General features: G+C 45.5%; 1 protein-coding gene across 4 annotated transcripts; it reads left to right on the forward strand.

Annotated features, from left to right (window-relative positions):
• Positions 1 to 27,483, forward strand: Slc22a14 (solute carrier family 22 member 14). Of its 4 annotated transcripts, none has more exons than XM_048424074.2 (12): positions 1 to 116; positions 5,613 to 5,717; positions 8,842 to 9,354; positions 10,402 to 10,505; positions 10,720 to 10,874; positions 11,733 to 11,901; positions 22,631 to 22,751; positions 22,986 to 23,083; positions 23,374 to 23,588; positions 24,836 to 24,944; positions 26,281 to 26,475; positions 27,011 to 27,483. In XM_048424074.2, exons 3-12 carry the CDS (start codon positions 8,842 to 8,844, stop codon positions 27,276 to 27,278), a joined length of 1,947 nt encoding a protein of 648 aa, XP_048280031.2. In that variant the 5' UTR covers positions 1 to 116; positions 5,613 to 5,717; the 3' UTR covers positions 27,279 to 27,483. The 4 variants fall into 4 exon arrangements, with proteins under 4 accessions (XP_048280031.2, XP_048280033.2, XP_048280034.2 ...); XM_048424076.2 differs by having other exon boundaries at positions 11,802 to 11,901; XM_048424075.2 differs by lacking the exon at positions 5,613 to 5,717 and having other exon boundaries at positions 4 to 116.
• Positions 27,484 to 27,953: the final 470 nt, after the last annotated feature.

The raw sequence follows: 27,953 nt of genomic DNA on the forward strand, positions 1-27,953 counted from the left end.
GGCGGTGGTTGCGCCTGGACAACAGTCAGGTGGGCCCTGGCTTTGGCTTGTGGTCCTGTCTCCAGGGAGGGCAGACTCGGGGCATGTGTAGAAGGTGGCAGTTATGATAATACCTGGTGAGTGTGGGGCCATGTTCCCAGCACAGATCTGGATGGGAATGGGCCTGAGCTCTGGAAAGAGCAGGCTGTCCTCAAGGGAAGTGCGGGTTTTCCGACGTGGCACCTGGCCGTTTTTTGAGTGCTGGACTCTCTGTTCTTCTAGCGGGACCTTTGGGATTGGGGATGGCGATGTGGTCAGAGGCCATGCCAATCCCCATGGGTAGTCCGTGGAAGGAGGGGTTAATTAAATTAATTGAGTAAATTAACCAATTTAACTAAATTAACCAAGCTGGCCTTGAACTCATCTTGTACCCTAGGCTGGTCTCAAACATTGTGATCCTCTTGCCTCAGCCTCACAAGTAGTTGGAATCAGAGCCCTATAGTGCCAGGCCCAGCTTCCTTCCTTTACTTTGACCATAATTTTCATCTTCTAAGAATTTCTTCTTCTTTTTTTTACCTTTTATAATGAAACTTAGCTGATCAATATTCAGCCTTTAATTTTCTATAAAAAGCAGCTAAAGGCATCCATTCCCCACAAATCGCCACTTTTAAACCACCCATGCATTTGATACTTGTATTGTTACCACTTATAAATATTTTAGTTTTCTATGATTTCTTTGATGTTTGAGGAGCCCACAAGTTTTTACCTTATTAAGACTCTCTACCAAGGTTACGGTAATACTTCTTTGTTGTTCTAAGGATTCCATAGAGTCTCAATCAAAGCTCAGCAAATATTTTTGTGGCTATAACAAGTGAGTCCTAACGTTCACATTCAGATGACTGAGAGTGGTCAGCCGACTGTGACCGCGAGGAAGTAGATTGAATTGTGGGTATGTCTGTGTGTCGGCATTTGCATCAGAATATCAAGACTTGCAGTAAAATTAGCACAACCGAGATAGCATAGTGTTGACAAAATGGTGTGCACACAGGTCGGTGAGACAGCAGATACAGCCACCTGAGCAAAGGGGCAAAATGTAGCCTTCCATGAGTGAGTTATACTGGCTCTCTATAGGGAAAATACTAATCTAGACAGTATTTTGTAAATCTACTAATTTACAAAAAATTAAATCAGACTGTAGACTTAACATGAAGCAGCAAAAGAAAACTCGTAGAAGGAAAACAGCAGAAAACCTTTGAGTTCTTGGGTTCGGCAATGAGATTTTTAGCTTTAACATCAAAAGCAAAACCTCAGAAAGAAAAAGAATAGGTATGCTGAGACTATTTAAAACTAAGACTGTGCTCTACAAAGACCCTATTAGAAGGGCGGAAAGTCAGAGGCCAAAGGAGCATTGGAGAAGGGCTTATGTCCAAACTACAGGTTTTAAAATAGGCGGCAGGGGCTGGGGGCCAGGGGACTCAGCAGCTTAGAGCAGTCGTGGCTCTCGCAGCGAACCCCCGTTTGATTCCCAGCACCCGTGTCAGATGACTCACGACCAGTATAACCCCCACTGAAGGGGGCTCTGATTCCACATCCCCTGCAGTCATGTACACATACCCACTGTGAAAAACAAATCTTTAAAACTAGGCAGAAATGTCTGGTGATTGCAGAGCCCAGCATGTAGAGGACCCAGAGATAAACATAGAGAGATTGATGGACAGACAGACAGAGAAATTAAGACTTAGGCGCAAGAAGAGCAATCCTTTAAGGAGAAAGACAGACAGAAATGAGAAGAGAAAAAGATATTGTTAGCAATTGCATTCCACAACAATTGTATCGCTGCTACATGCCTATCTGGCATGGCCGGAAGAAAAGGGAACTGGTCGTAGTAATTCCTGCAAAGGGAATGGAACAAAGTTCTCATTCATCATTGATGGGATTTCAGGGTCATGTGGGTCATTTGAAGACAGTTGATAGTTTTCACAACATTAATCCTAATCTTGCTATGTGACCCAGCATCCCAGCACCCCGGCACCCATGACCCTAGAGGTTTATTTGAAAACTTAAGCCTGCACACAAACTTCCACAGAAACGATTATAGTGGCCTCCTTCACAGTTGCCAAAGAATGAATAGAAGAGTGTCCGTCAGTGGGTGAATGGATAGACAGACTGTGGCACACGCAGGTAGAGTGTCCATCAGTGGGTGAATGGATAGACAGACTGTGGCACACGCAGGTAGAGTGTCCGTCAGTGGGTGAATGGATATATGGACTGTGGCACACACATGTAACCAAGTACCTTTGGGAGACCTTTAAACTGTGTTGTTAGGTAGCATGTTGATGAGACTTCACGGTTGCAGTTTCTCTGACATTTCTAAGAGATAAAAATTCACAGTGAACTTTGTTTCTCTGAATTTTACAATCTCCCCACCTCCCTTCTGCTGTAATCCCTGAGCCTCGGGTGTGGGAGCTGTGGTGTAGATACACAAGTCAGGGTTGGCCACCACACAGTCGCTGGTCCTTCTGCATTTTGATCAGCTGTGGTTTTCTGTCAAGGGCACTGATGGATGTGCTGAGAGAAATCTCAGGGGACGGACAAAGAACTATATGCAGCTAAGGAGTGCCAAAACTGGGAGAAATACCTCAATCTTCCCCAAGCACTGAAATCATGTAGTTACACATAAAAGTAACGCTGTGTTGGCTGAGTAGGTTGTATTAATATATTTAGGTGTGTGTGTGTGTGTAACAACTAAAATAGAGACCGTGAATATGAGAGACATCAAGAGGTTGGTGTACATGGGAAGGATTGGAGGGAGGAAAGAGATGGGGGAAATAGCATAATTATATTTTAGTTAAAACTTCTGTTAAATCACAGAGAGACATGATGACATTGAAAATGAATAGTATTAAAAGTGAACAAAATCCTAAAGGGAAGAATGCTGTGTGGGTTCAGCTTTGCACGTCTGGGAAAGGCAGAATCCCAACGAGTGCCTCATGGATGACTTAGAAGAGGAAGGAGAGCTGGACACGCAACAGGCCCTGTCTTGCTAAAGCCCGGAGAACTGTTATGTCACAGTGCATAAACCAGACGAACCCTAAAAGTCACTTAGGAGCCTAAGAGAGCCTGGGATAGAATGTGACAAATGAATTTAACTACTATAAATGTATTAATACACTTTTAACTTTTAAATTTAAATAAAATGCTATTAAATTGTTCTTAATTTCTGATTTATTTCCACTGTATCAGAAAGTATATATTGCATGTTTTCTCTTAAACATGGACTCTCTCTCTCTCTCTCTCTCTCTCTCTCTCTCTCTCTCTCTCTCTCTCTCTGTGTGTGTGTGTGTGTGTGTGTGTGTAAAATGAAAGTCAAAGGGACTATCTGGGAAGAGGAAGAGCCCCTGGGAGGAGCGAGGTGTCGGAAGACAGGAGACAAAGGGTAGAGGATAATGATGAATGAACAAGCATCTATACATGTGTGGGAATGTCATAATGGACGCCATCATTTTGTACAATATGTGTAATATTACTTTTAATTTTGTTTACATATATATGTGCATATATATGTAGGTGCCAGTGGAGGTGTTGGACCATAGAGGGTTGTGAGCAGCCTAGCATGGGCACTAAACTTGGGTCTTCTATAAGAGCAATACTTACTCTTAACTGCTGAGCTCTCTCCAGGCCCTAAATACAATAATCATAAGAAAAAGGATCCATATGTCTATACATCAAAAATTTCCTGAAGCTTAACTTATTACCTGAACTGTGATTGCATTTCACAAATTCTCTGGGTAGGTTTGAGGAAAACGTATATTCTCTTGTTGCGTGTTGCAGAATTTTATAAATGACAATAGATAACGACCCTCCAGATGTGGCCAGGGGTGATGGCGCATGCCTTTAATCCCAGCACTCGGGAAGCAGAGGCAGGTGGATCTCTGTGAGTTCTGGGCCAGCCTGGTCTACAGAATGAGTTCCAGGACAGGTAGAGCTACATAGAGAAAACCTGTCTTGAAAAGAAAAGAAAAATAAAAAATAAGATTGTCAGCTTTGAAAATGTTTTTTCATTTGTGTGTTTGTTTGTGTGTGTGTGTGTGTGTGTGTGTGTGTGTGTGTGTGTGTACAGGCATATGCGTGTGAAGGCCAGAAGATAGCACATGATCTCCTCAGAGCTTCCCAACTATTTCTTTTGGGGGTCAGAGTCTCTCTGTGTCTGGTGCTTTCATTTTTTCTTAGCTAGACTGGAAACCGGAAAATCCCAGCAATCCTCCTGTCTCCACCCATCTTGTAGTTGGGGTGTAAGCATGCTTGCCTGGCTTGTTATGTGGGTGCTAGGCTCATAACTTCAGTCTTTGGGATGTGTGCCAAGCACCCTAGAACACAGGAGCTCTCCAGTAAGACTCCCCACCCCCATTTTTGAGACAGAATCTTGTTCTATAGCCAAGACTAGCCTTAAACTTGGGATCCTCTCACTACTCAGTTTTGGGGTGGCAGGTATGCACCCCCCCCCACAGCTGGCGAGAGAGAGCTCCCAAGCAGCGTTAGTCTATATCATTGCTAAATACATTTTTCCTCTTAGAGGAGCTTCATCAGGGCCTGCAGTGGCAGCTCTGTGGCTAGGAGCTTGCTGTTGTTAGAGAATCCAAATTCTGTTTCTTGTGCCCACATTGAGGGGCTCACAGTCCAGCTGCAGGGCATCCCACACCCGCTCTGGCCTCCGAGAGCGCCTGCACACACACAAACACACTGCACTCAGATACATATCTCTACATAGGTACACCCGCTCTGGCCTCTGAGGGCTCCTGCACACACACAAATACACCACACACACATACATACCTCCATAAAGGTACACCCGCTCTGGCCTCCGAGAGCGCCTGCACACACACAAATACACCGCACATAGATACATACCTCCACACAGATACGTGTACACAATTAAAAGTCAACCTGAAGGGCTACAGATGTCATCACTGTGTCGGAGTTGTTGCTCCTCCCTGCACACTTTGTTTGAAGTATTTGAAGGGGGTTAGTAGGCTCAGATAGTTTAAGAGTTTTATTATATTCTGAAACTTTTTGGGGGGCAGGCGATTTCGAGACAGGGTTTCCCAGTAGTTATGGAGCCTATCCTGGAACTTACTCTGTAGACCAGGCTGGCCTCGAACTCACAGAGATCCGCCTGCCTCTGCCTTCCAAGTGCTGGGATTAAAGGCGTGCACCACCACTGCCCAGCTATATTCTGAACGTTTTATCTTTAGGTAGTAAATCTCTCTATTCCTAGTGATGTCCAATTTTGGTATTTTTCTTTTTTTCAAAGATTTTCATATTATGCAAACGAGTGTTTTGTCTGCATGTATGTCTGTGCACCTTCCATATATGTGCAGGGCCCACAAAGGCCAACCAGGGGGTCAGATCCCCCTGGACTGGAGTCACAGATGGTTGTAACTGCCATGTGGATGTTGGGAACCAAACCTGAAGCCTCTGCAAAGGCAGAGTTCTCTTAACTGCTGAGCCACCCCTCTGGTTCCTTTAGCATTTATCTGAGTAATTTAGCTGTATCGACTTCCTTTTGATTATTGCACCAAATACAACATTCCTATCCCATTACTCTCTGCCTTTTCTTGTCCTCGTGCCTTAAGTGTGTCTTCTTACAAGCTGAGCAAATTGTCATCTACATCAAGACATTTCAATAAGAGGAGAGGACCAAGGTGACTCCCTATGATAGCCTAGAAGACATAAACAAGGTATGCTCCCAGGACATTGGGAAATGCTTACAACCCTTTTAAAACATAGTATGGATTTGATAGTTCTCTTTTATTTTTAACTTATTATATTAACATTTTAATTAATGTGTAGTAGTTATGTGTATTTATAGAGTACAATCTAGCTCTTTAAAAACATGTATGCAATAGGTAATGATCAAGTCAGTCATTAACATATCTTCTATCTCAGATATAACATTATTTCTTAGCATTGGGAATATTCAAAATGCTATTGGTTACTTTGGAATAGTCAATTGATTGTTGTCCACCATAGTTATTCTGCTGTGCTACAGAGCATCAGATGGTATTCTTCTTCGATCCAGCTCTATCCCTCTCCCTATTAACTCTCATCTCCCCGCCTCTGCCCCTGGCCTGCCAAGGCTCTGGTAAGCCACTGCTTGTTTCTTTGAGATCAACTTTGTCTTCCACACAAATGAGAACACAACGCAGGGCATTTGTCTTTGTGTATGTGACTTATTTCACTCAGCAGAATGCCTGCCTCTACTATTCATGTTTCTTTCGTTTTTCTTCCTTTTTTTTTTTTTTTCGAGACAGAGTTCCTCTGTAGCTTTGGAGCCTGTCCTGGAACTCACTCTGTAGATCAGTCTGGCCTCAAACTCACAGAGATCCGCCTGCCTCTGCCTCCTGAGTGCTGGGATTAAAGGTGTGCGCCACCACTGCCCAGCATTCTATCCATGTTTCCACAAATGACAAAATGTTGGTCTTTAATGTCTGAATGGTATTCTACTGTACATATATAGATGGAAGAGAGATAGGTGATAGATATATAAATTATAGATGATAGGTAGACAGATTAATTATTGATGATATGTAGATAGGTGATAGTTGATATATAGATTGATGATCGATAGATGAATAGATGGTTAATAGATGATTGATAGATAAGTTATAGATACAAATAGATGATGATAGGTAGGTAGGCGATGGATAGATAGGTGATATATAGATAGATAGATAGATCGATAGATAGATGATAGGTAGATGATAGATAGATAGATAGATAGATAGATAGATAGATAGATAGATAGGCAGATCATTTGTGTCACAGTGGCCAAATAGCTGATAGAGACCACTTTAAGGAAGAAAGGTTTGTTTTGGTCAAGGGTTGAGACCTTCTAGTTCACTGTGGTGGGAAGAGCAACCACGTTGCTCTAGATCTGTAGCAGATGGCAGCTAGAACTGGGGGTCCGACTACAACCTTCAAGTATTTGACCCTAGTGGCCTTCCTTGCACCAGCTGAAGCCCAGCTCTGAAGGCTCCTCAATCCTCAGAAACAGCATGGCTTTATAAGTTTTGACAATGAATTTGAGCTCACTTTTCCAGTTATGGTTACTGAATTCGCTTTGTCTGTGTGTCTTCTTCCTTAGATTTTTCTTTCTGAATTGAAATGTTTTCCCTTTAGTAAACATTTATCTACCCATTGAAGTAACTGTAAATCTGTAGGAGGCAAGGGTGGCTCCAAAGCCTTCACCTTGCATGCTTTCTCAGTCACAGGAAGCGCTGAAAAATATAGGTGCCTTCCCCTCCCAACTAGCATATGTACACACACACAGACACATGCACACACACACACCCTTGGAGGCCAGAAGAGGTTGTTGGATCCCCTGGAGCTAGAATTCCAGGTAGTTGTGAGCCACCTGGCACGGATGCTGGGAACTGAACACCAATCCATTGTAAATGCAGTGTGCGCTCTTACTATTGGCCATGTCTGCCACCCCACCGTCTTCTTTCTCTCCTCCATAGTTTGACAGTCCCCTAGTTTCTTAGCACAATCTATATTTGAAATTCTTGTACAAACTTGTCGTTTGGATTGACCTGAGTTTCATCTCAGGAGGACTCCCTAAGATCTTTTGTCAATTCCATCAGATTAGGTATTTTGCTTCTGTGCCCGCTTAGTTCCCAATTAGCAATGCACATCTTTATTCTACCCTGGTTCTTCACACACCACATCCAGGCTGGCTGTGTTCTTCATTCTCCTTTGGCTGTGCTTCAGCATCCTTCCTTGCCCCTGGGGTCCTAAGACTTAATTACAGTGTGTTTAACCACGAGTTCCTGCCATTGTGCTTGAGAGAAGCTTTGGGTTTCCTATATTGATTTATGGTTTCTAATTTTGAGAAAAGAATGTTTCTGTTTATTGCCTTTTCTGTTTCTCTTTTGAATTTCTGCTTAGGCCCATGCCACCGTCCACCTACCAAATCTAGTTCCTGCCCCACGTGCTAGCTGCACATTCCAGCTAGCTAACTCTCTGGATTGAATCTATTTGTCTAACTTCCCTTCTAGTATTTTTATTTCAACCAATCTTTTACCCCTTCTTATACTTAGAAGTTCACTCTCCGGACAGTGAGCTGTTGTCATAGTGACTTGCGTCTCAGACCACAGTCTTTGTTTGCCATTGGTCTTTGAGAATCTTGCAGAATGTTTCCACAGGAAAAGGGACTGCAGCATTCCCAACCCATAACCTCCCTAGTGCTGCAGAGGGATTTTTACTCCAAACAGAGGGTTAGGCTTAGAGTCTGCTCCTCCTCTATCCCAAGGCAGTGTCCTGAGCACTGCTCACACCCCTTCCTGCCCTCACCTGCTGCACCGCTTTGTCTCCATGTTACCGGAAGTCTCTGCCCCTTGGTGTTTCACAGTCCAGCCCTGGCTTCCAAGCTTTCTGGCAAGGGCACCAATCCACTGCCTTTGCCCCTTCCCCCCAGGCCTTTGCTGCTCCTGATTCAGGTGTTTATCTTACTTCATTATTTATTTACTTATTTGAAGAAGGGGATCCCTGGAGTTCTTGGCTGCCTTGGAAATTCCAGTGATGCCTCAGGTGTGTGAGTAGCTCGCCGTGAGGGAGTTGTCAGAGAGTTCCTGTATTGGAGAGCATTCTCCAAAACATCCAAAATATCCATTGCACTGAAAATTGAATGGTTGAGCCAGGAGGAATGGCTTATTCCAACTAAGAGACTTTGGAAGGCAAGGAAGGGACCACGTACTCATTGTTCCAAGGCAGAGGGTGTTATTTCTGTCCCTTGGCTCCCATCCTGGGATCTGATGACAGGGAACGGTGACAGGGGACTGAACTTCAGCCTTTCTTAAACAGATGAAAGAAGAACAGAATTCCAACTTATCATTTGGACCCGAGGCTTCCAGGAGCACACACCAGCATGAGACGTCCTTACCCTCCCATTCCTGGTCCTTGGAGATGTTGTTACGCAGATTGAGGGCCATAGAGGTCAAGAGGGATGACAAACTGGCCAGTGTTCTGGATGCTGTGGGGGAGTTCGGCACATTCCAGTGGAGGCTGGTGGCCCTCACCTTCATCCCCTACGTGCTGCTGTCCTTCTTCATGTTCTCAGATAGCTTCGTGCTCACCTCCCAGAGACCCTACTGTAACACCAGCTGGATCCTGAAAGTGGGTCCCAACCTCTCAGTGGCTGAGCAGCTGAACCTGACCCTGCCCCGAGCACCCAATGGAAGTTTCCTGACCTGCCTCATGTATATACCAGTGCCGTGGGATCTTGATTCCATCATCCATTTTGGCCTCAATTATACAGAAACATGCAGATATGGATGGATCTACCCTTATGCTAAGAGGCGCTCCCTGATCAATGAGGTATGCTTTTGTCTGGGGTTGTGTTGTTTATGGCTACCCAGAAAAGGAGACAGAGACAGGGAGCAATTGGCCTGAGCACATTCTGCAGGGGTGCAGAAAAGGAAACTGGGGTTCTTGTTTCCCAGCCCTGTGCCCTTCCTGTCTTAGGCAGGAAGCTAGAGTGCTTTTTGGTGTAGAGACAGGCTTGCCACCTGTCCAGAGAATTGTTTATCATGTCGTGGCTCTTGTCTTCTGGTCAAGGGAAGACCCTTAGATGGAGAGCCCTTAGATGGGGCATAGGTAGCTGTATGTAGGGTATTTTACTCTGTTACCTCTGTATTCTCTCCAACATCTGGCAGACCTTGGATCTAAGCCTGGGTTGAGGCAGTAGAGGCACTGGGCAAGGGGTCTGGGTCAGGAGACAACCAAGCAGAATGTACAGAAGCTACAGATAGGAAAGAAAAAAACCTGTGTTGGGCATTTCTCACAGGACTTCATACCCTGAGTTGAAACCCGGTACTTTTTAGTCCATGGGAAGCTCTAAGTTGGAGCCCAGGACCAATATTCGTGCCTGTGCTGAATAAGTTTCCACCAGTCTCCTTTCTTGCTCAATGTCTTTGCTTCCTCTCTCCAGGTTTAGATACAGGATCTACCAGGTGCTGGACAGACCGAGCCCAGGGATAACAGAGTAAAGACACTTCACATAGAACTACATGGCCCCTTTCCCTGAGTGTCATCTGCTTAAGGCAGCGAGCGGTTTTCAACCTATGGGTTGCAACACCTTTGGAGGTCCAACAACCCTTTTGTGGGGGTCTCATTTCAGATATACTGCAAATCAGTTATTTACACCGTGACTAATAACAGTAGCAAAATCAGTTATGAAGTGGCAACAAAATTATTTTATGGTTGGGGTCACCACAGCATGAGGAACTGTATTAAAGGGCCGCAGTCTTAGAAAAGTTGAGAATCAGTGACCTAAGGGTTCCCCTTGGGGTCAAGCTCAGTCTCTTTTCCCGAAGGGCTAGGTCTGTGTGCAGGCTGTGAGCCATGCCCTTGTCTCACCTGCAGTTTGACCTGGTGTGTGGCAATGAACCAAACAAGGAGAACATGCAGACTGTGTTTCTGGCAGGTGTCCTGACAGGGTCCCTCTTCTTCGGGTTCCTAAGTGACAAGTAAGTCCCCAGGGGTTCCCACGGATTCCTAGGACACCCTGCCTCTTTCTCAGGAGATGGCATAACCCACGAGCTCTGAATGAATCTCAAGCTGGGGAAAGCAAATGGAGGGATGCCCCAAAGCCCTACGTAACCCAGAGCCTGGCCCAGGTGCACCATTGTGGCTGGCCCGGGAAGTGTGACCCTCGGTGGCATCTCCTCCTCACACCCACAGGATAGGCCGCTATCCAGTCTTCCTGATGTCAATGGCGGGGCTCCTCGTCTTCGGCTTTGGAACAGCCTTTGTGAACACTTTTTACCAGTATCTGTTCTTCCGCTTCACGGCGGCCCAGGCAGCTGTGGGCTACGTCATCAGCAGTGTGTCTCTAGGTGACTGACTCGCAAGGGGGCAAGGTGGGACGGAGACAGGTTCAGTTCAAGAGGGAGCAGGAGGTAGATCTACCTGGGATGGACAGGCTAAAACCCAGTGGGGAAGGAATAAGAATAATCCCGTCTTGGCTGCTCAGGGGTGTGAGGGAGTCAGAAGGGAGTGCCCCAACCCTCATCCCCCACAGTATTCTCCTATACCCCAAATGTTCCCCCTCATGCTACTTGTGTACCCTGCACCTGGAGAATCAAGGGAGCTGCTAAGCCCTCTATTGCTTTGCTTTTTTAATCCTGAGCCTCACAGAGTTAACCAACTTGTTCAGGGCCACACAGCAGGAAGGAGCTGGGGCTTCTACCCTAGGAGCTGTGTGATGCTAGCACCTTGAATACATATACAGCCATACTAGACTCAAACATACTCCCTCATGTTCCTGGGGCTCTCTGACTCCTCTTCCCGTGGAGAATCTGTCGGCACACAGCCAAAGGGAACTAACCCTCTACAGAGCCTCAGGCCAAGGAGGTCAAAGCACCAAAGCACTTCAAGACCGGTAGTTCCTGGTCTCAGCCCATGTCAGACCCCATGAGAGGCCCTGAACAAGTTAGGTAGAAGTTTCAGAGGGAGTGGTTGGGAGCAGAAGAAATGGAAGGAAGAGTCTGGGCCTGAGGAGGTTCATCAAGACTTGGGGTGTGCAGTGGGAGACGCAGACAGTCTAGCTCTGAGAAAGATCTGGAACAGGCAGAAGAAGCTGTCTATTCTGAACTCACGTCCAGGGAAAGGTGGGCATGGCAGCCAGCTGCATGGACGGCCAGCCAGAGGGGACTGCAAACTGACCACAGTTTTGTTCCATGTGCTCTGCACAGTCATGGAGTGGCTGGTGGACGAGCACCGGGCCCATGCGATCATCCTGCAACACTGCTTCCTCGCCTTAGGGATCATTTTCCTGTCAGGAGCTGCCACCAGGGTTTTCCACTGGAGGCTCGTGTTCCTGCTGGCTGGTGCACCCATGTTTCCCATCATCTCCAATATCTGGTGAGTAAAACCAGTACAGGGCATACAGGGGGGTGGATCTCATAGGTACAAATGAAGGGGGAGCATGGGAGTGGGTGGGAGATGCATGACCTGAGAAGGAGCCAAAGCCGTTCACCACCCTCAGAGAAGAACCTGAGAGGTAGTCAGACAGTGGGGGTGGCAGAGGTCCAAAGACAGGCAAGCAGCAAGGTTAAAGCAGTGGGACCGAAAGCGTGGGATGGCCACGGTCACCTTCTTGAGGTGACTTCACTGGAGGAGAGCCAGAAGCATGGCACATGAGTTGAAGCTGAGTAAAGGGAGTCCCCCAAGAAGTGACCCTTCAGGGGAAAAGGGAAAGAGGTTCTTGTGGTCAGCTGAGGCATGGTCAAGTTGTTTGCGATTTTTAAATGTGGGGACCACAGACAGCAATCTGAAGTGGGACTGTGATGGTACCGCTCATGTGGTAAGTCGTGGAAAAACAAGGAGGGGGGGACAGCAATGTGCTGGCTTTCTGAGGAGAGGGGAGTCACGGTGGAGAAGGAGCTATGAGACGAGAAATGAACAACTCTAACGCATAGGCAGAAGTTTCCATCCCACTCAGCCATTCCGTTCCAAAGAAACACACAGAGGCTTATATAAATTATAAACTGTTTAGCCTGTTAGCTCAGGTTTATTACTAGCTAGCTTTTACAACTTAAATTAAGCCATAAATCTTGTCTATGTTTAGCCACATGGTTTGGTACCTTTTCTTAGTACAGCGTTCTCATCTTGCTTCCTCTGCATCTGGCTGGTGACTGTCTCTCCGCTGTTCCTCTTTCCAGAATTCTCCTAGTCTGGTTGCCCCACCTATACTTCTTGTGTGGATACTGGCCAATCAGTATTTTATTAAACCAGTACAAGTGACAAATCTTTACAGTGTGCAAGAGCATCCTCCCACAGCTCTGATGGGCATCAGGAGAGGGTGGAGATAAGGTACATAGGAAATGGGTAAAGCATTGGGACCTGGGATGTGACCCCAGCCTGCCTGGCTTCAGAGCCTCTGACTGTACCTGCCATACCATACACAGGGTAAGTATGAGAGAGGAGGTGATGGGTTACTACAGGGGACATGGAAGTGGCTTGGGACCTTTCCAGTCCTGCAGACGTTAGGGACCAACTTTGACAGTCCTCCAGATATCAGTGAGTGTGGGTGGTAGCTAGTGCCAGGTAGCATGTGTTTCTCATGTATCTGGGACAGCTTGATCTTAAGAGTCAAAAGATTTAACACTCTTAAGGATTTTTTAAAAATGTTATTAATACAGTGTTGTAAGGAGAGGCGGCTTGTTTGTCCCGGCCACCTGGCTAGCTTACACCCAAAATAACCACACAGAAACTGTATTAATTAAACCACTGCTTAACTATTAGCTCTAACTTCTTATTGGCTAACTCTTACATATCAATTTAACCCATTTCTATCAATCTGTGTATCATTGATTGATACACATGAGGTCATGGCCTACCAGAAAAGTTTCAGCACATCTACCTCCAGCTACGGATCCATGTCCTCTCTCTGACTTTGCTTTCTTCCTCCCAGAATTCAGTTCCCTCTTCTCTGCCTACGTAAGTTCTGTCCTATCAGCTAGGCCAAGGCAGTTTCTTTATTCATTAACCAAAGAAAGCAACACATGAACAGAAGACCCTCCTCCACCAATACAGGGCTGGGGTAGACAGATAAGCCCAGTGGGCACCATGTCTGCCTTGCAAATGTGAGGACCTGATACAGGGCCTCAGCCTCCGTGTAAAAAGGCAAACGCGACACTGAAAGCTTTTATCCCAGCACTGAGGGGACACAGACTGGAGGACCCCTGATGCTTGCTGGTCAAGTCGGTCTAGTATGATTAGTTAGTCCCAGGCACTGGTGAGAGACGCTGCTTCAAAAACAAACTGGTTGGTGGTGTGGGAAGTTCTTCTCTATATGTGTTGCTTTTATTGGTTAATGAATAAAGCTGCTTTTAGCCAATAGCTTAACAGAATATAACCAGGCTGGAAAAGATATATAGAGAAAGTAGGTGAAGTCAGTGAGAAGCCATGTAGCTGCTCACAGGAGACAACATACCAGAACCTAGCTGGTAAGCCACAGCCACGTGGCAATACATGGGCTAATTTAAGATATAAGAATTAGCAAGAAATATGCTTAAGCTATTGACCAAATGGTATTGCAATTAATACAGATTTCTGTGTGATTATTTGGGTCTGAGAGGCCCAGAAATGAATGAGCAGCCTCCAACTACAAATTGGCACCAACGTGGGCAACTAAATCCACTTAGAAACCTGAAAGAGCTTGGGAAGGTATTCTAGATAAAAAAAAAAAAAAAACCAACAACAACAACCAAAAAACAGAGTTTAATGTACCTTATTGCTGTTTGCTGGCAGAAAGCAGAGACATGGCTCCTTTAAGAGGGTTCCTGACTCAGCTTTAGCAGTAAAAGCTCTTGCTTCTTTAAAAATGGTGGCCTCCTGGTTCGCCAGCACGAAAGGCTCTGATTCTTTCAGAAGGTCTAGCTAGGGAGCATTTAAATGGGGTTTGTGAGCAGAGTACTACAACTTGTAACCCACTATGTGCCTGAAAATGGGGCAATGTGCATGGCTCTCAGAGGCAGTGAACATGCCTTTACCATTTTGGAAGGCAGGACCAATAAGTTGGTCCTAGCCACACCTGCTTAGCATTAAAAAATAAAAGCAGCCCTGATCAGAAAAGGATTACAGATAAAGACAGATTCAGATAAAAAAAAAAAGACCTCTAAATGGGTCACATAGGCTTGAGAGAGAGAGAAGAAAAACAGTAAAGAGACAGTAAAAGTAATATAAAAGAGTAAACTTGTACAAAAATTAATAAAAATAAGCCACATAAAGATAGAATTTACACAGAGTCTGAATTGTGAATGTTATTGTGTTTTCTTTGAATTTTTTGACTACAGACACTTCATTGTACATGTTGCTAAGCTAAACCAACATATATATATATATTCTTTACTTCAAAATTTGGGTCTAAGGACATGTTGCTTTAGAAAAGAGATTCTACTTTTATTTCCTCAGAAGATGAGAACTTGTGGATTCCTTACAGACTAACGTGGTTTGATGGACCAAGATTCCCCAAAAGATCTTTGTGAACCCCCCCTCCCAAATACTTTGCCCAACAAAAAGCAGAAAGCAGTTTGGAAAAAACTATGCCCAAATTCCCTAAATGTTTGCTTATTTTTAAAGGTGGATATGCCATAAATATTTACATTGGTATGGATCTTGGTTTACTGATAGAAATTTAAGGTCAATTTTTTTATATGTGTATTTATGCTCTTGTGTTAAGGTATTGTGCTTGTGCAGCTCATTTAAAAATGTAATGTATAGTTAAGAAATATTAGTTAATAGATAGTCATCTATAATAGTCAAGCTTGTAGTCATGTTAGGTTTTCTAGATGTACAGAGATAAATTTCAGTTGAATAGTTATTCTTCAAATCTCTCAAAGACTAATAGATTATGGCATTTAAAATGTTTTAAGAACTTAGGACTTTTCATGAAAATGAGACACATCTGCTTCTGGCAGCACCAATTACTTCAAGAGGATGATGGGCATCAAAGAGGCTCCTTATGGAGTTTGTTAGTCATTTGGGCAAGAAACTGCTCTTGCCTGGGCTGCTTGATGTTATGCTATGTAAACTAGACATGCAGGACCTACAGAAAATGACTGCTAAAGTTGCCTAAAGAACGTGAGACACTTCTTCAGGGTTACTACCTCATGAAAGAGTCTGCCAGACATTCTCAAGACACAGAAGAAAGCATCTGATGGACTTTGCCATTACAAGGCAGAACAGATCTTCAAATTTCTGGCTTCATGGAAAAGTCTGCTGGATACTATGGGCCTGTAGACTAAAGATGGGTACCCCAATGTTACAGAAGAACTTTAGGTGATTGTCCAGGCAGCGAGATGTCTCTGTCAATTCTAGAGTTTTGGAAGTTGCTTACAATGCACTTCCTGTTTACTTATGTAATATTGTATCCTTCTGGAGTTTTGATGGAGTTGAAGAATAGATATAGTTATAGTTTTCCTTAGTTATGATAAAAGATAAAGTAGATATAAATATTGTAACTGTAATTCTTGCTTGATACCTATTTTGTTATATGTAATTTTATTATGTTAAAGTTAAGACCTTACTTTTTATTTAGACAGAAAAGGGGAGATGTGGGAAGTCCTTCTGTACATGTGTTGTTTTTATTGTTTAATGAATAAAGAAGCTCCTTTGGCCTGTGATAGGGCAGAATAGAAATAGGCAGGAAAACTAAACTGAATGCTGGGAGAAAGAAGGTGAACTCGGTGAGAAGCCATGTAGCCATCACTGGAGACAGATGCACCAGAACCTTGCTGGTAAGCCACAGCCACGTGGTGATACACAGATTAATAGAAATGGGTTAATTTAAGGTGTAAGAACTTGCTAGCAATATGCTTAAGCTATTGGCCAAACAGTATTGCAAGTAATATAATTTCTGAGTGATTATTTCATGGTCCAGGCAGCCTCCCGGGAATGAACGAGTGGCCTCTGTCAACAGGTTGGTTCCTGAGAAATGACACATAATGTTGACTTCTGGCTTCTACATGAATGCACACATACACATACATTGCCACACACATAAACATGTATACACCCACTACATATAACCTCCATACAAGGATTACTAATGTAATAGGTAAATATTATTAAAAACTAAATAATGCCAGTAGGTTTTGGGTGGCAAGTTTCTAGTTTCTCCTCTCTCCCTCTGGATCCTCCAGATCCATTCCCAGAATTCCCTCCTGAGGTCTCTTAGCCTTTCTCCTGGCTGCTGTGCTTGCTTAGAGCTGATGTTGTCTTCAGTGGGCTGAATTCTCTGGGGGCATAATTTTCTTCAGCCTCTGCCTTCAGACATGCCCTGTTAGCTAATCCTTCCTCGATACCTGACATATGTTGGAAAGGTTCTATCTCTTTCCAGCCACTCTTCCTTATAAGAATAAATGTCACTTTGATAACTAAGAATAAGCATGTACCTCAGTAGTAGAGAGCTTGCCTGGCACATGCAAGACCCTCAGACTCCATTACTGCCCTGAAAATAACAGCAATTGGACCCCACCCCCAGTGTCTGACCAGAAGCTGGACCCCACCCCCAGAGTCCAGTCAGTCCCAGGGCCCCACCCCCAGTGTCAGACTGACAGCTGAACCTTGCTCCCATTGTCTGTAACAGCAGACCTCAGTGGAGTCTGTTAATCTACACACCCAACCTTTTCAACAGTGACTCTAACTCACAGGCCACACTGTGGGACCCACTGTGCTAGGTGGTTTTCCTCCAAGGATTCCCTAAGCCAAGCATGAGGGATTCTAGCTGTTACACTCTCCAACAAGTCTGGAGACTGGAACTCTTGCCTTTTAAAAAATACTTTTATTACCAGGGGATGGTGGCACACGCATTTAATCCCAGCACCTAGGAGGCAGAGGCAGGTGGATCTCTGTGAGTTCAAGGGCAGCCTAGTCTACAAGAGCTAGTTCCAGGATAGCTAGGACTGTTACACAGAGAAACTCTGTCTCAAAAAACCAAAACCAAACAAAAAAAAAGGAAAAATTTTTCTTGAGATTATAACATAATTACATTCCTTCCCTTTCCCGCCTTCCTATCACTGTTTGGAGAATTTCCCCTCAGTCCCCAGGTTCTTTATGTCTTCAGCCCCCTGTGTACTTTTAGCATAAACTACCAAGGAAATAGAGCAGCCCTACCTGTGAGAACGTGTGTCTAGGGTCCTCTAGAGCTAGCACAGTCTACCATATTCCTCTAGATGCATTGTACAGCAATGGCTTTGTGGGCTGCTATGGTGATGAGATCTCGAATCATCTGGGAGACATGCCTCTGAGGGATCATCTTGATTAGTCAAGATGGTAAGATCAGCCCACTGTGGGTGGCATCATTCTCTGGGCTGGGTTCCTGGATTATATAAAAAGGAAAATGTACAAGTATCCATTGCTCCACTTCTGACTTCAGATGTGACATGAGCAGTTGCCTCAGGTTCCTGCCATTGTGACTTCCCCACCATGGTGGACCCTTGAACTCTGACAATTTCTTCCTTAAGTTGCTTTAGCTGGACATTTTATCATAGAAATTAGAAAAGTAACGAATGTTGCTGCCTTTGGGGCAAAGGTCCTGAGATTGAATCACGTTGTGTGTTCTAACTGCCTTTATAACCTTGGGATGAGTCTTGTAACTTTCTAAGCTTCCTGAGGCATCTCCTCCTCCTCTTCCTCCTCCTCCTCCTCCTCCTCCTCCAGTAGAGAGTGTTTCAATTTGGAAGACATGACTGCAACAATAAGGATATATTAACTACAATTCACATTCCTATGATGAAATCCCTGCCAAAAGCAACCTAAGGAAGGAAGGAAGGTTTATTTTTGATTGACAGTTACAGGGTACAGTTCATCATGGCAGGAGCTAAGGCAGTTGGCATATTGCATCTAAGTCAGTAAGTAGAGGCAGAGAGGAGAGTGGAAGAAGGAAGGGAGAGGGAGGGAGGGGGGAAGGAGAAGCTGATCTTCAGCTCACTCTCTCTTTTTTATTCAGTCTGGGAACCTGGCCATGGGATGCTGCCCCCATTTAGGGTGACTATCCCCAGCTCAACTAACCTAATGTAGAAATTCCTTTACAGACATGCTCAGAGGCATATCTCCTAGGTGACTGTGTATTGGCAGGGGTTTCTGTCCCACCCCAAAGAAATACACCAAGGTCTACATTAATTATAAAACTGATTGGCCCAGTAGCTCAGGCTTCTTATTAGGTCTTATAACTTATATTAGCCCATTATTCTTGTCTATGTTAGCCACATTGCTCGGTACTTTATTTGGCGAGGCAGTCACATCTTACTTCTTCTGTGACTGGGTCATGACTGCAGAATCTGCTTCCTTCTTCCCAGAATTCTCCTGTTTTCATTGACCCACCTCTACTTCCTGTCTGGTTGTCCTTATACTTCCTGTCTGGTTACTGGCCCATCAGCACTTTATTAACATACACTTCACAGGTTACAAACCTTTGCCCCACAGCACTCCCCCCTTTTTTAAGGAACAAGAACTCTGAATCTAATATCCTTTGTTTAGCTTTTCTCCTGACCATTATGCATAACAACTTGTAACCAACATTCTAAACAAAGGAAAATATACATAGTCCATTTTTTGGGAATGTGGGCATAGTTTTCCAGGCTACTTCCTGCTGGTTGGGGGCTCTGATAATCTTATGGGGACCTGACGTAGGTGGGCCTTCTGTCTATGTGTTACTTTCTGGAGTCTTTGAAAGATATGAAGAATGCCTATCTAATTAAAATATATCTCTACATATCTAGAATATCTAACTAACATGACTACAAGCTTGACTATTATCGATGATTATCCATTAACAACCTATATTTCCTAATTATATATTACATTTTTAAATGAACTACACAATCATAATACCTTAATCAAGATCAGAAATACATATAACAAAATTGACCTTAAAATTCATACCAATACAAATTATTCATATCTATATTAGGGACCTAAAGAAAATTTAGAATTATCATCAAGTCATGACTGGAGTATCCTGTGAGGCTTGGTCATCTCAGGCAGCAGTCTTGAATCTGTTCTGGATGTAGAACTCAGACATCTGGGACATCTATTCCTACCAGAGATTTCTTAGATGGTCTTCCTTGATCAAACCTAATTTTTCTTAACTCAGAATGAATCCACAGCCTCTCATTTCCTGTGGAAGCAAAAGCAAATCCTCTTCTCCAAAGTAACATACCTTTGGACTTAACAAAACTTTGGACAGTTTTGAAGTCAAGGTATTTTCAAAATACTTATCTTGGATTTATTCAGCAGCATTTATAAACAAATATCTTTTAGCAGCTGTTGCTCCTTCCTCAGCATTCAAACAATTTAAAGACAACACAATAACATACAGTATCCAGACTCTGTGTATTTTTCATCTTTACGTGGCTTTATTTTAACCCCTATTACTTTTATTTTTAATTTTTGGATTTTTGAGACATGGTTTCTCTGTGTATGTTTGGCTATCCTGGAATTCACTCTGCAGACGAGGTTGTCCTTGAACCCACAGAGATCTTCCTGCCTCTGCTTCCCATGTGCTGGGGTTAAAGGTGTATGCTACCTTTACACACTTACAGAAGTCTGCCCACCTCTGTCTCCCAAGTGTTGGGATAAAAGGTGTGTGCCACCTTACCCAGCTACTCTCTTTTTTTATTTTAAGGACTTTAAACTTTAGCCTGCATACATTTTTAACACACTGTAAACCATTTAGAGGTTTTCTTCATCTTTGACTCTCTCTTTACAGTATATCTCTCTTTTTCTTACATGAGTCTTTAATTTGCTAAGCGGTATGGCTAAGGTTAAAGCCCATTTCTTTGCTCTCTGAGATTCCAGTCTCATGGCAGAGGTACCAGCTGTAGCCATGTTTATTGCCACAACTTTATGGTGTTTCAAGGTCCCTGCCAGCAAGCAAGTTGCAGCAGTCTGCTCACAAACCACACTCAGATGCTCCGTAGCCAGACCTCCTGCCTGAAAGAGTCATTAATGCCTACAGAACAATTTGGCAGGCATGTTGCATTGGGTTACCAGAGCCATAGTAGTAACTTCCCTACTGGAGCTTATCAATTACCAAACTGCAGGTTTTTGTCGGATTACTGTACCAAACATGGGTTCTCTCCTGTGGAGTAAGCATGAAGTCCCATATGGAGGTAGTTGGCTGCATCTGTAACTTCTGTGCCACTATTACACCAGAGCAGTGCTGATAAACAGGGTCCAGAACTGAGCAAGAATATTAGTGATGACAGCTCTCTCCCAGTAGCCTGCATAACACCATTAAAAGCTATGACCTCACCAGTAAGGAGAAAACTGAAGGCTCAGATTTAGCTTGATTTGTTTCCTGAAACCAGAACCCATGGCATCTTTGGCATTGGACAGAGCAGTGGCATACCCCTCTGTATCTAAGGTTGGAGCTATCTTACAGAGATATCTCCTGTCACTTCCACCTTATGCTCTTTCTCTTCATTTCCCAGTCCTTCCCTTGAGTTTGAAGCCTTTGAATCCCAGAAGAGGCTTTTCTGCAAAGATCTAATTTCTAATCTTTCCCTTATGCTACCCCAATAAATAAAACAACGACAGCAAAATGCCAAGCCAGCATTTCCCTGTCTTCCCTCTTATCTAGTTTTCCTGCCAAGTCATAGTTATTGTCTGCGCTCTGCAGCTTCTCTGTTTGCTGTGGGCAGTCAGCTTAGCTTTGGTTGCAAGCCCAGTGACCCACAGCAACAGCCATGTAACCGCTTCTGCAGTGTTCCGACAGCTCTGCTACATACTGCCACTGTCAGGGATCGCAACCTATTTTCTAGTCTGCTAGCCTTGTGGGAGGCATCCCTGTGTGCATGTGGTGAACCATATTCATCAAGGAAGAAATACCAGCACATACCACATGGAGCAAAATGGCCTGCTCAGGATTTCTTCCATGGATGTTCCATTCTGAGTCATCTTTGCTGCTTTCTGTAAAAGAAAATATAATAATAATTATTGTATGTAAGCATGTGCACGTATCTGCAGAAGACAGGCAGAGGTGTCAGTTCCCCTGGGGCTGGAGTTACAGGTGACTGTGAGCTGCCTGGTATGAGTACAGAAGCAGTATGTACTTTTAACCTCTGAATCATTTCTAGACCCCTCTACTGTTTTCTTGTCATTATCTGTCTGTTTTTTCCTTTATTGAAAATTTATTTTTTTTCACATCCTATATCTGGTTGCTTTTTCTCATTCGAGTCTTACTTTGTAGCCTTGGCTAGCCTACTACTCTTACATAGTCCAGACTGACCCCAAGTTTGCAACGTTCCTCCATCTCAGTCTCCCAGAAGCTGGGTGTGTAGGTGTGTAGGTGTGTAGGTGTGTGCCACCGTGCCCATCTCCCATCATTTTACTGCCTGTTGTGCAAGCACCAATTAGTGTGTACTTTTCCTAGAGAGGTGTAAAAGACACATTTATTCCTCCCTAGTAATGAAAAGTCCAGCAGACCGAAGAATGGTTTATCAAGTCCAGTTTGGCAAGTGCATAAGCTTACTGACATTCCGTGCATGCACACGGGCAGCCACAGGCAGTATCACCAAGTATCCCACCCCTTAGCTGGGTTCTTACCTTCTGAGCTACCGTTGCTACACAGCAGTGGGTAGAAGGGAGTGGATGTTGGACCGTGCAGCTGCCTCTCTACCACCTTCAGAGTGAGCTGGTGTCATTAGCCCTTTTCATTTTGTTGCTTCAACCCTGGGCCAAGGACTGCTTGCTGTAGATCGCCCTAGCCATTCTGCTTCATGGTGGTGGTGGTGATGTCAAGCCTGACATGGATTAGCTACACTATAGTTCTCAGAGAGGGGGCGTGGAGGATGATGCTCAAGCATGACCTTGAACTTGGAAAGCAGAACTGGGAGGTGATTGGGGTAGTTAAAGACACCACAGGACAAAGGGATCAAGAGACTGACTATTATCACTAAGCAGTGGAGTTTGTGGAGGTGTGTAAGAAGGGTCGGCTGCCACCAAAGGGCAGAAGGCATCTTGAGGTTGGTGGTAGCCTAAAGGTTCCTTGGTCACATGCTGATACAGATGGCCACAGCTGAGGCATCTCAGCTGGAGTTGGGGCATCCTGGAATTGTGAAGTAAGAGAGAGGTGGTCACACAGGGTTGTCCGAGAATCCCCACGGTGGCTGATGGTCAAAGGGAAGGTGGACAAGGTCAAAAAGGTTCTGTGTTATGCAGCTGAGGTGAACAAGATGGACATCCCTTTAAATCTACTGAATGAGGTAAGAAGCCTTGGGCCAGGAGTGAGGCCAGGGCTACAGGCTGTGGGAAGGCCTCTTTCCTCATCCTCTCATGGGATCTTAGTCTACTGCTTCAGAATGATGGCAACACAACTGAGCCATGCCTGCCAAGGCCAGAGAGTGGCCAGCACTGGGGGAGGGGCAGGCCTTGCCTGGTGTTTGTGGGCAGGGAGCAAGCTGGGGTTCCGTCTGCTGTTGGCTGGTCTTGTCTTGTAGCTGCAGGTGTCAGGAAAGAAGGTGAAGAAGGTCTCAATCCTGGACTTCTATACCAATCAGCACCTTTTAAAGGTGGTCTTGGTCATGGCCTGTGTGTGGTGAGTGGCTGGGGCTGGCTTCAAACTCAGGAACGGCATGGAGGTTAGGCAGGCCGAGGGCCAGGCCTGTCTCTGTCGTTCCTACCATACATGTCTTCTCTCTGCCTCCGTTCCATTCCTCCTACACTCAATCCTCTCTCCCCTCCTTCTCCCTCCCCTCCTCTCTTCCTCTTCCCCTTTCTCTTCCCTGCACTTCTTTCTCCTTTCTCTTCTCTTTCTCTCTTGCTGTTCCCCCATCTCTCTATGCTCCTCCTCCTTTCTCTCTCACGTGTTTGGTTGTTCTGTTCCAGGTTTGTCATCAGCTACATCTATTTCACAATGAACCTCAAGTTGAAGGATTGTGGGATAGAGACCTACCTCAGACAAATAATCCCCGGCATTCTGGAGGTGCCAGCCCGGCTGTATTGCATCCTTCTACTGGAGAATTTGGGGAGAAAGTGTAGCCTCTTCGTGAACCTCATCCTGTCTACCATCTCGTGTTTCTTCCTCCTTTTCCTCCCTCAAGGTACAACCTGCCAGGGGCTGCCTCCAGTCCGCTCTCTTCCGGGGCTTCCTGGTGTCTCTTATCTCGGCTGGCTAGCAAAGCACATGGGAGGTGGCTTCCTGCGTGTATCATTTGCCCCCACCAAGGAAGCCCCAGCCCCCAAGACAGCGCGTTTCTGCATTCAGAGTCCTGAGAGAGGAACTCAGGCTATCCCCAACATAGTTATCCTGTATTGAGGGCAGGCAGCCCCTGGGACTCCATTCCAGTCCACACTGGAAGCAGATCTAGTGGGTAAATGAGAGCAGATGGTGGCAGAGTCTTCTTTGAACTCACACCCCAGGCCTCGCCTCTCATTTGCAGCCTTTGATCGGCAAGCATTCCCGGTTACCTATGCTGTCTAGGATAATCTACTCATGGAACATCAGTATGGTGGCATACTGGACCCGTGCCAATATTCTTGCTCAGAGGGCTTTCCCAGGGGTTCATTGTCTGGCTTCTGGTGTCTAGTATTATTGCCACCATCTCAAAGATCCCTGGGCAGTGAACCTGGATCAGTCTGTGGGGCCAGAGTGCACAGAGCTGTGGTGCCCCACCAATGGTCAGTGCCTAGTGGGGGGCTGCAATGCATGCTTCCCTAAGGAGCCCCTTTCTTTCTCTCACAGAACCTCTCGGCATCCTCCTGACGTTATCAGATATTGATTAGGTTTCTATAACCTGGTGTTTATTGGTATTGACATTATTGCTGCTGTTACCCAGAGCACTGAATCCAGCTGGCAGATTGACAGATCTCATATGTGGGCGAGAAACTAGGCACAGGATTCTGGAGATAGAAGTCTGAGGGCTGGAGGCGTGGCTCAGTTGGTGAAACACTTGCTGCAGAGACATAAAGAGTTGACTTTGGTTACCCTGCACTCAGGACAGCACGTGCCATAGTCCGGCTCTTGGGGAGAAAGAGACAGGAGAGTCTCGAGTTTGCTGCCCAGCTAATCTCACTGTTCCAGCAAGTTCCGGGTTCAGTGAGAAACTCTACCTCCCCAAAATAGGGTTTGGCCTGCCCCAAGCCCTGTTCAACTCTCCCACGGTAGTAACTTCAAGGACTGACTGGGCTTATGCAGATCAACTCTCTGGTTGAATGTCTGAGTCTGCTGGTTAGGTAACTAAGTGGTAGGGGTGGGTCATTCAGTTGTCTTTGGTAAGAGACCGAGAGAAGGCTGGAAGACCCAAAGGTAGGGTGGCCCAAGACTCAGGGCCGTGCTGTCTTCACTCAGAGCTGAAGTCGACGAAACTCTTGATGCTTGTGCTTGGACATTTTAACATGGCGGCCAGCGTCACTGTACTCTTCATCTACACCTGTGAGCTCCTCCCCACTGTCCTCAGGTATGGAGTGTGGTGGGCTGAGGGGAGGGAGGGGGATGGGACAGGGCCAAGACTGAACGTTTGCCAGAAAACAATCGCTGTGTTAAACACAGTTTGCATAGATTGGCTCACCTAGCTCTTGTCAGAAAACAAAACCCAAATGCTGTCCATCATTGACCTTCTTCCAGTTGACAAAGCCAAAGACAGGAAAGGCCCCTGTTGTCAGTCATGCACAGCGGGTAGCAGAGCTGGCGTTTGTAAGGGATGATGTCTTAGTTTCTTTTTATGTTACTGTGATCCAATAACCATGGCAAAAGTAACTTACCGAAAGGGGAGTGTATCCTGGCTCTCGGTTCAAGGAAACAGATCATTTATGGTGGGGCAGGCAAGGCAGAAGGGGCTCGAAGCACCTGACTCCATGACAGCACAGTCAGGAAGCAGTGATACATGCATGCATGCCCTGCCACTGCTTGCTCCCTTTCCCCACTTGCATAGTCCAGGATTCCTGTGGAGGGAATGGTGCCACCCACAGTAGGGAAGGCTTCCCAGCCCAGGTAACCTACAATCATGCTCAGAGGTCAGTCTCCCAGGTGATTCTAGATTCTGTCTGACTCTAGACCCTGTCTGGCACCTGGTCCTCAGTTCTTTCTATTGCTGTGGTAGATACTGAGACCAAAAGCAGCTGGGGAAGGAAGGTTTTGCTTCACTTCACAGCACACCTTCATGGGGAATTCAGGAGAGGAACCTGGGGACAGGAACTGAATCTGAAGCCGTGGTGGGATGTGGCTTACATGCTCGTTCCTCGTGGATTCTTTAGTTTGCTTTCTTATACACCCCAGGACCACCATTCCCAGGGATGACACAACCCACAGTGAGCTGGTCAAGGAAATGCCCCCAGACTTGCCCATAGGCCAATCTGACAGGGACATTTTCTCAACTGAGGCTCTCTCTTCCCAAATGACTCTAACTGTGCCAAGTTGACAAAGCTAACCAGCACAAACCAGATGCCTGTAATGTGTTTGGGTTACCCCAAAGTTCTGCCTCTTCTCCCATAGAATTCCTGGTGATAGAAGTCCCATCTTTCTGACCCCTGGGCTGTATCCTTTCCTCACGTGATCATACACCATTACAATGTATACACGATTAATAACTCTTTGACTCTGGATATCCAAGAAGGCAGCTCAGGAGAAATAACTACCTCTCTTAAGTCAATGAAGAACTAGGTTCTTCAAGGTCACACACTGGGATGGAACGGGGTAAAGAGCAGAGGGTATGACTTTAGGTAGCTTCTCCCTTCACTGTACCCAGCCTCTGAGACTAAGAAGTCTTCTAAACCAGTTCCCAACTCTGCTTTCAGGTCTACAGGTCTGGGAATGGTATCTCTGGCTTCGTCAGCGGGAGCCATCACCGCTCTGGCCGTCTACAACCATATCAAAACCCAGCTGCCTATCTTCTTCTGCTGTCTGAGTTGCATTGTGGCCTTGTGCTTCTCCTCCTTGGTGCCAGAAACAGGAAACCAGCCTTTCCGTGACAGCATAGAGTACAGTTCAAGGTAGATGAATAGGGCCTGCTTGTCACGAGTCCTGGAAATTGAGAGTACGCCAGATATTGTCCATCCCAGTGACAGATCACCCTGTTCAAAGCCATCTCCCCAAGTCTTCTGGATATGATCACTTAGGTTCTGCCAGCTCTCTCTCTCTATTTGGCTTTCCTTGCCCACAGAGCCTCTTTTTGCCCTGCCCCATATGCCTGTCTAGACTGGGGTATTATCCTTGGAGATGAGGGAACTAAGGTGACAGAAATTCATTCCGTGTTAGGACCTTTTCCCCTGAAGGGTGTTTGAGAAGATTAAACCCACACATCAAAGATCCAGCATGTGACAGGCGTTCAGTGAAAGCTGGTGACAGAGACGCCGAGACAAGCTCCAAAATTCCGGGAAAGAAAGGGATCTAGTAGGGGGTCAGGAGATGGGGTCAGCCTGATCTTGAAGATCCAAGCCCAAGCTTAGTTGGGGACCTAGGTGAATGAGAAAGCCCCATCTCTCCCAGAAGAGGTTAGGATTGAAAATGTCTCATGGTTTTTCTCAGCAACCAAAGAGAGTCTATTGACTCCAAGAGGAAAAGCCAGGACGTCGCTCCCGAGATGCTAACTGAGGAGTCAATGTCTGACATCAGGATTGACCAAGTGGCCAAGAATACCATTCTCAATGCCATGCCGCTAACATTCGCAGTTGACCAAGTGGCAAAGGATACCATTTTCAATGAGATGCCACTAAAATCCGAAGAAAGTGGGTTCTCCGACACAGACTTGAAGGAACCCAGTAACGCCGGGGAAGAACCCAGTCCAGATCCCTGAGGGCTAGCTTCCCCAGAACATTGTGGAGTGGAGTTTACTGCCTGGGTTGAGGGACATGGATTCAAAGTCTCAAATTCTAGGCCTAGTCTGGCTTGTGGGCAGAATCTGTCCTTCTCAAAGGCCAGCCCTCAGGATCTAAAAGTAACCCCTTGTGTAGGAGGAGCTAAGTTGTGATTCATCCAATAAAATATCATGTTGGTCTTGAGAGGGTTAGGTCAAAGTTGTCACGACAACCCAGAGGATGCGGTGGCGATTAGACAGGCAACCAAGGCCTTTCAGGATCTTTGGCTAAATCCTCAGGGACAGCAAATAATTCTCTGGATGGAGCGGGTGTGGGGTGGGCAATCTCTCTGCGGTCCAGAGCGAGAACAAGGGTATCAATCATAACCTCTAGCCCAGCCATCAGCTCAAGGCCAGGCCGAGGACAGAACCGATCAAGGTATGGATGGAATGTGAGGGATTAACAAGAACATCCTTCATCGCTTCGGCCAGTCTCGCTTCTTCCCCCTTGGTATTCCAAATAAGTATGGCGTTAAAGATTGCCCACCTCGGGCTTTATCCTGAGAGATATCCTCTTGAAGGCTCCAGGGAAGCTGACCTCTGACCTCCACCACTCCAAGAAAAAGTCCTTAAGACATTTTGTGTTAATTGTCAACTTGACACAATCTAGAATCA

The sequence above is a fragment of the Myodes glareolus genome, chromosome 4 (genome assembly GCF_982192425.1).
Source record: "Myodes glareolus chromosome 4, mMyoGla1.1, whole genome shotgun sequence".
NCBI lineage: Eukaryota > Metazoa > Chordata > Mammalia > Rodentia > Cricetidae > Myodes > Myodes glareolus.

What these genes read in the sequence shown, in the direction of transcription:
- Slc22a14 (XM_048424074.2), top strand. Translation starts at nt 8,842, where the DNA reads ATGAAAGAAGAACAGAATTCCAACTTATCATTTGGACCCGAGGCTTCC. An exon ending in CATCAGCAGTGTGTCTCTAG is followed by an intron (nt 10,875 to 11,732) that starts GTGACTGACTCG and finishes TGCTCTGCACAG; the next exon opens with TCATGGAGTGGCTGGTGGAC. An exon ending in CTTTAAATCTACTGAATGAG is followed by an intron (nt 22,752 to 22,985) that starts GTAAGAAGCCTT and finishes CTTGTCTTGTAG; the next exon opens with CTGCAGGTGTCAGGAAAGAA.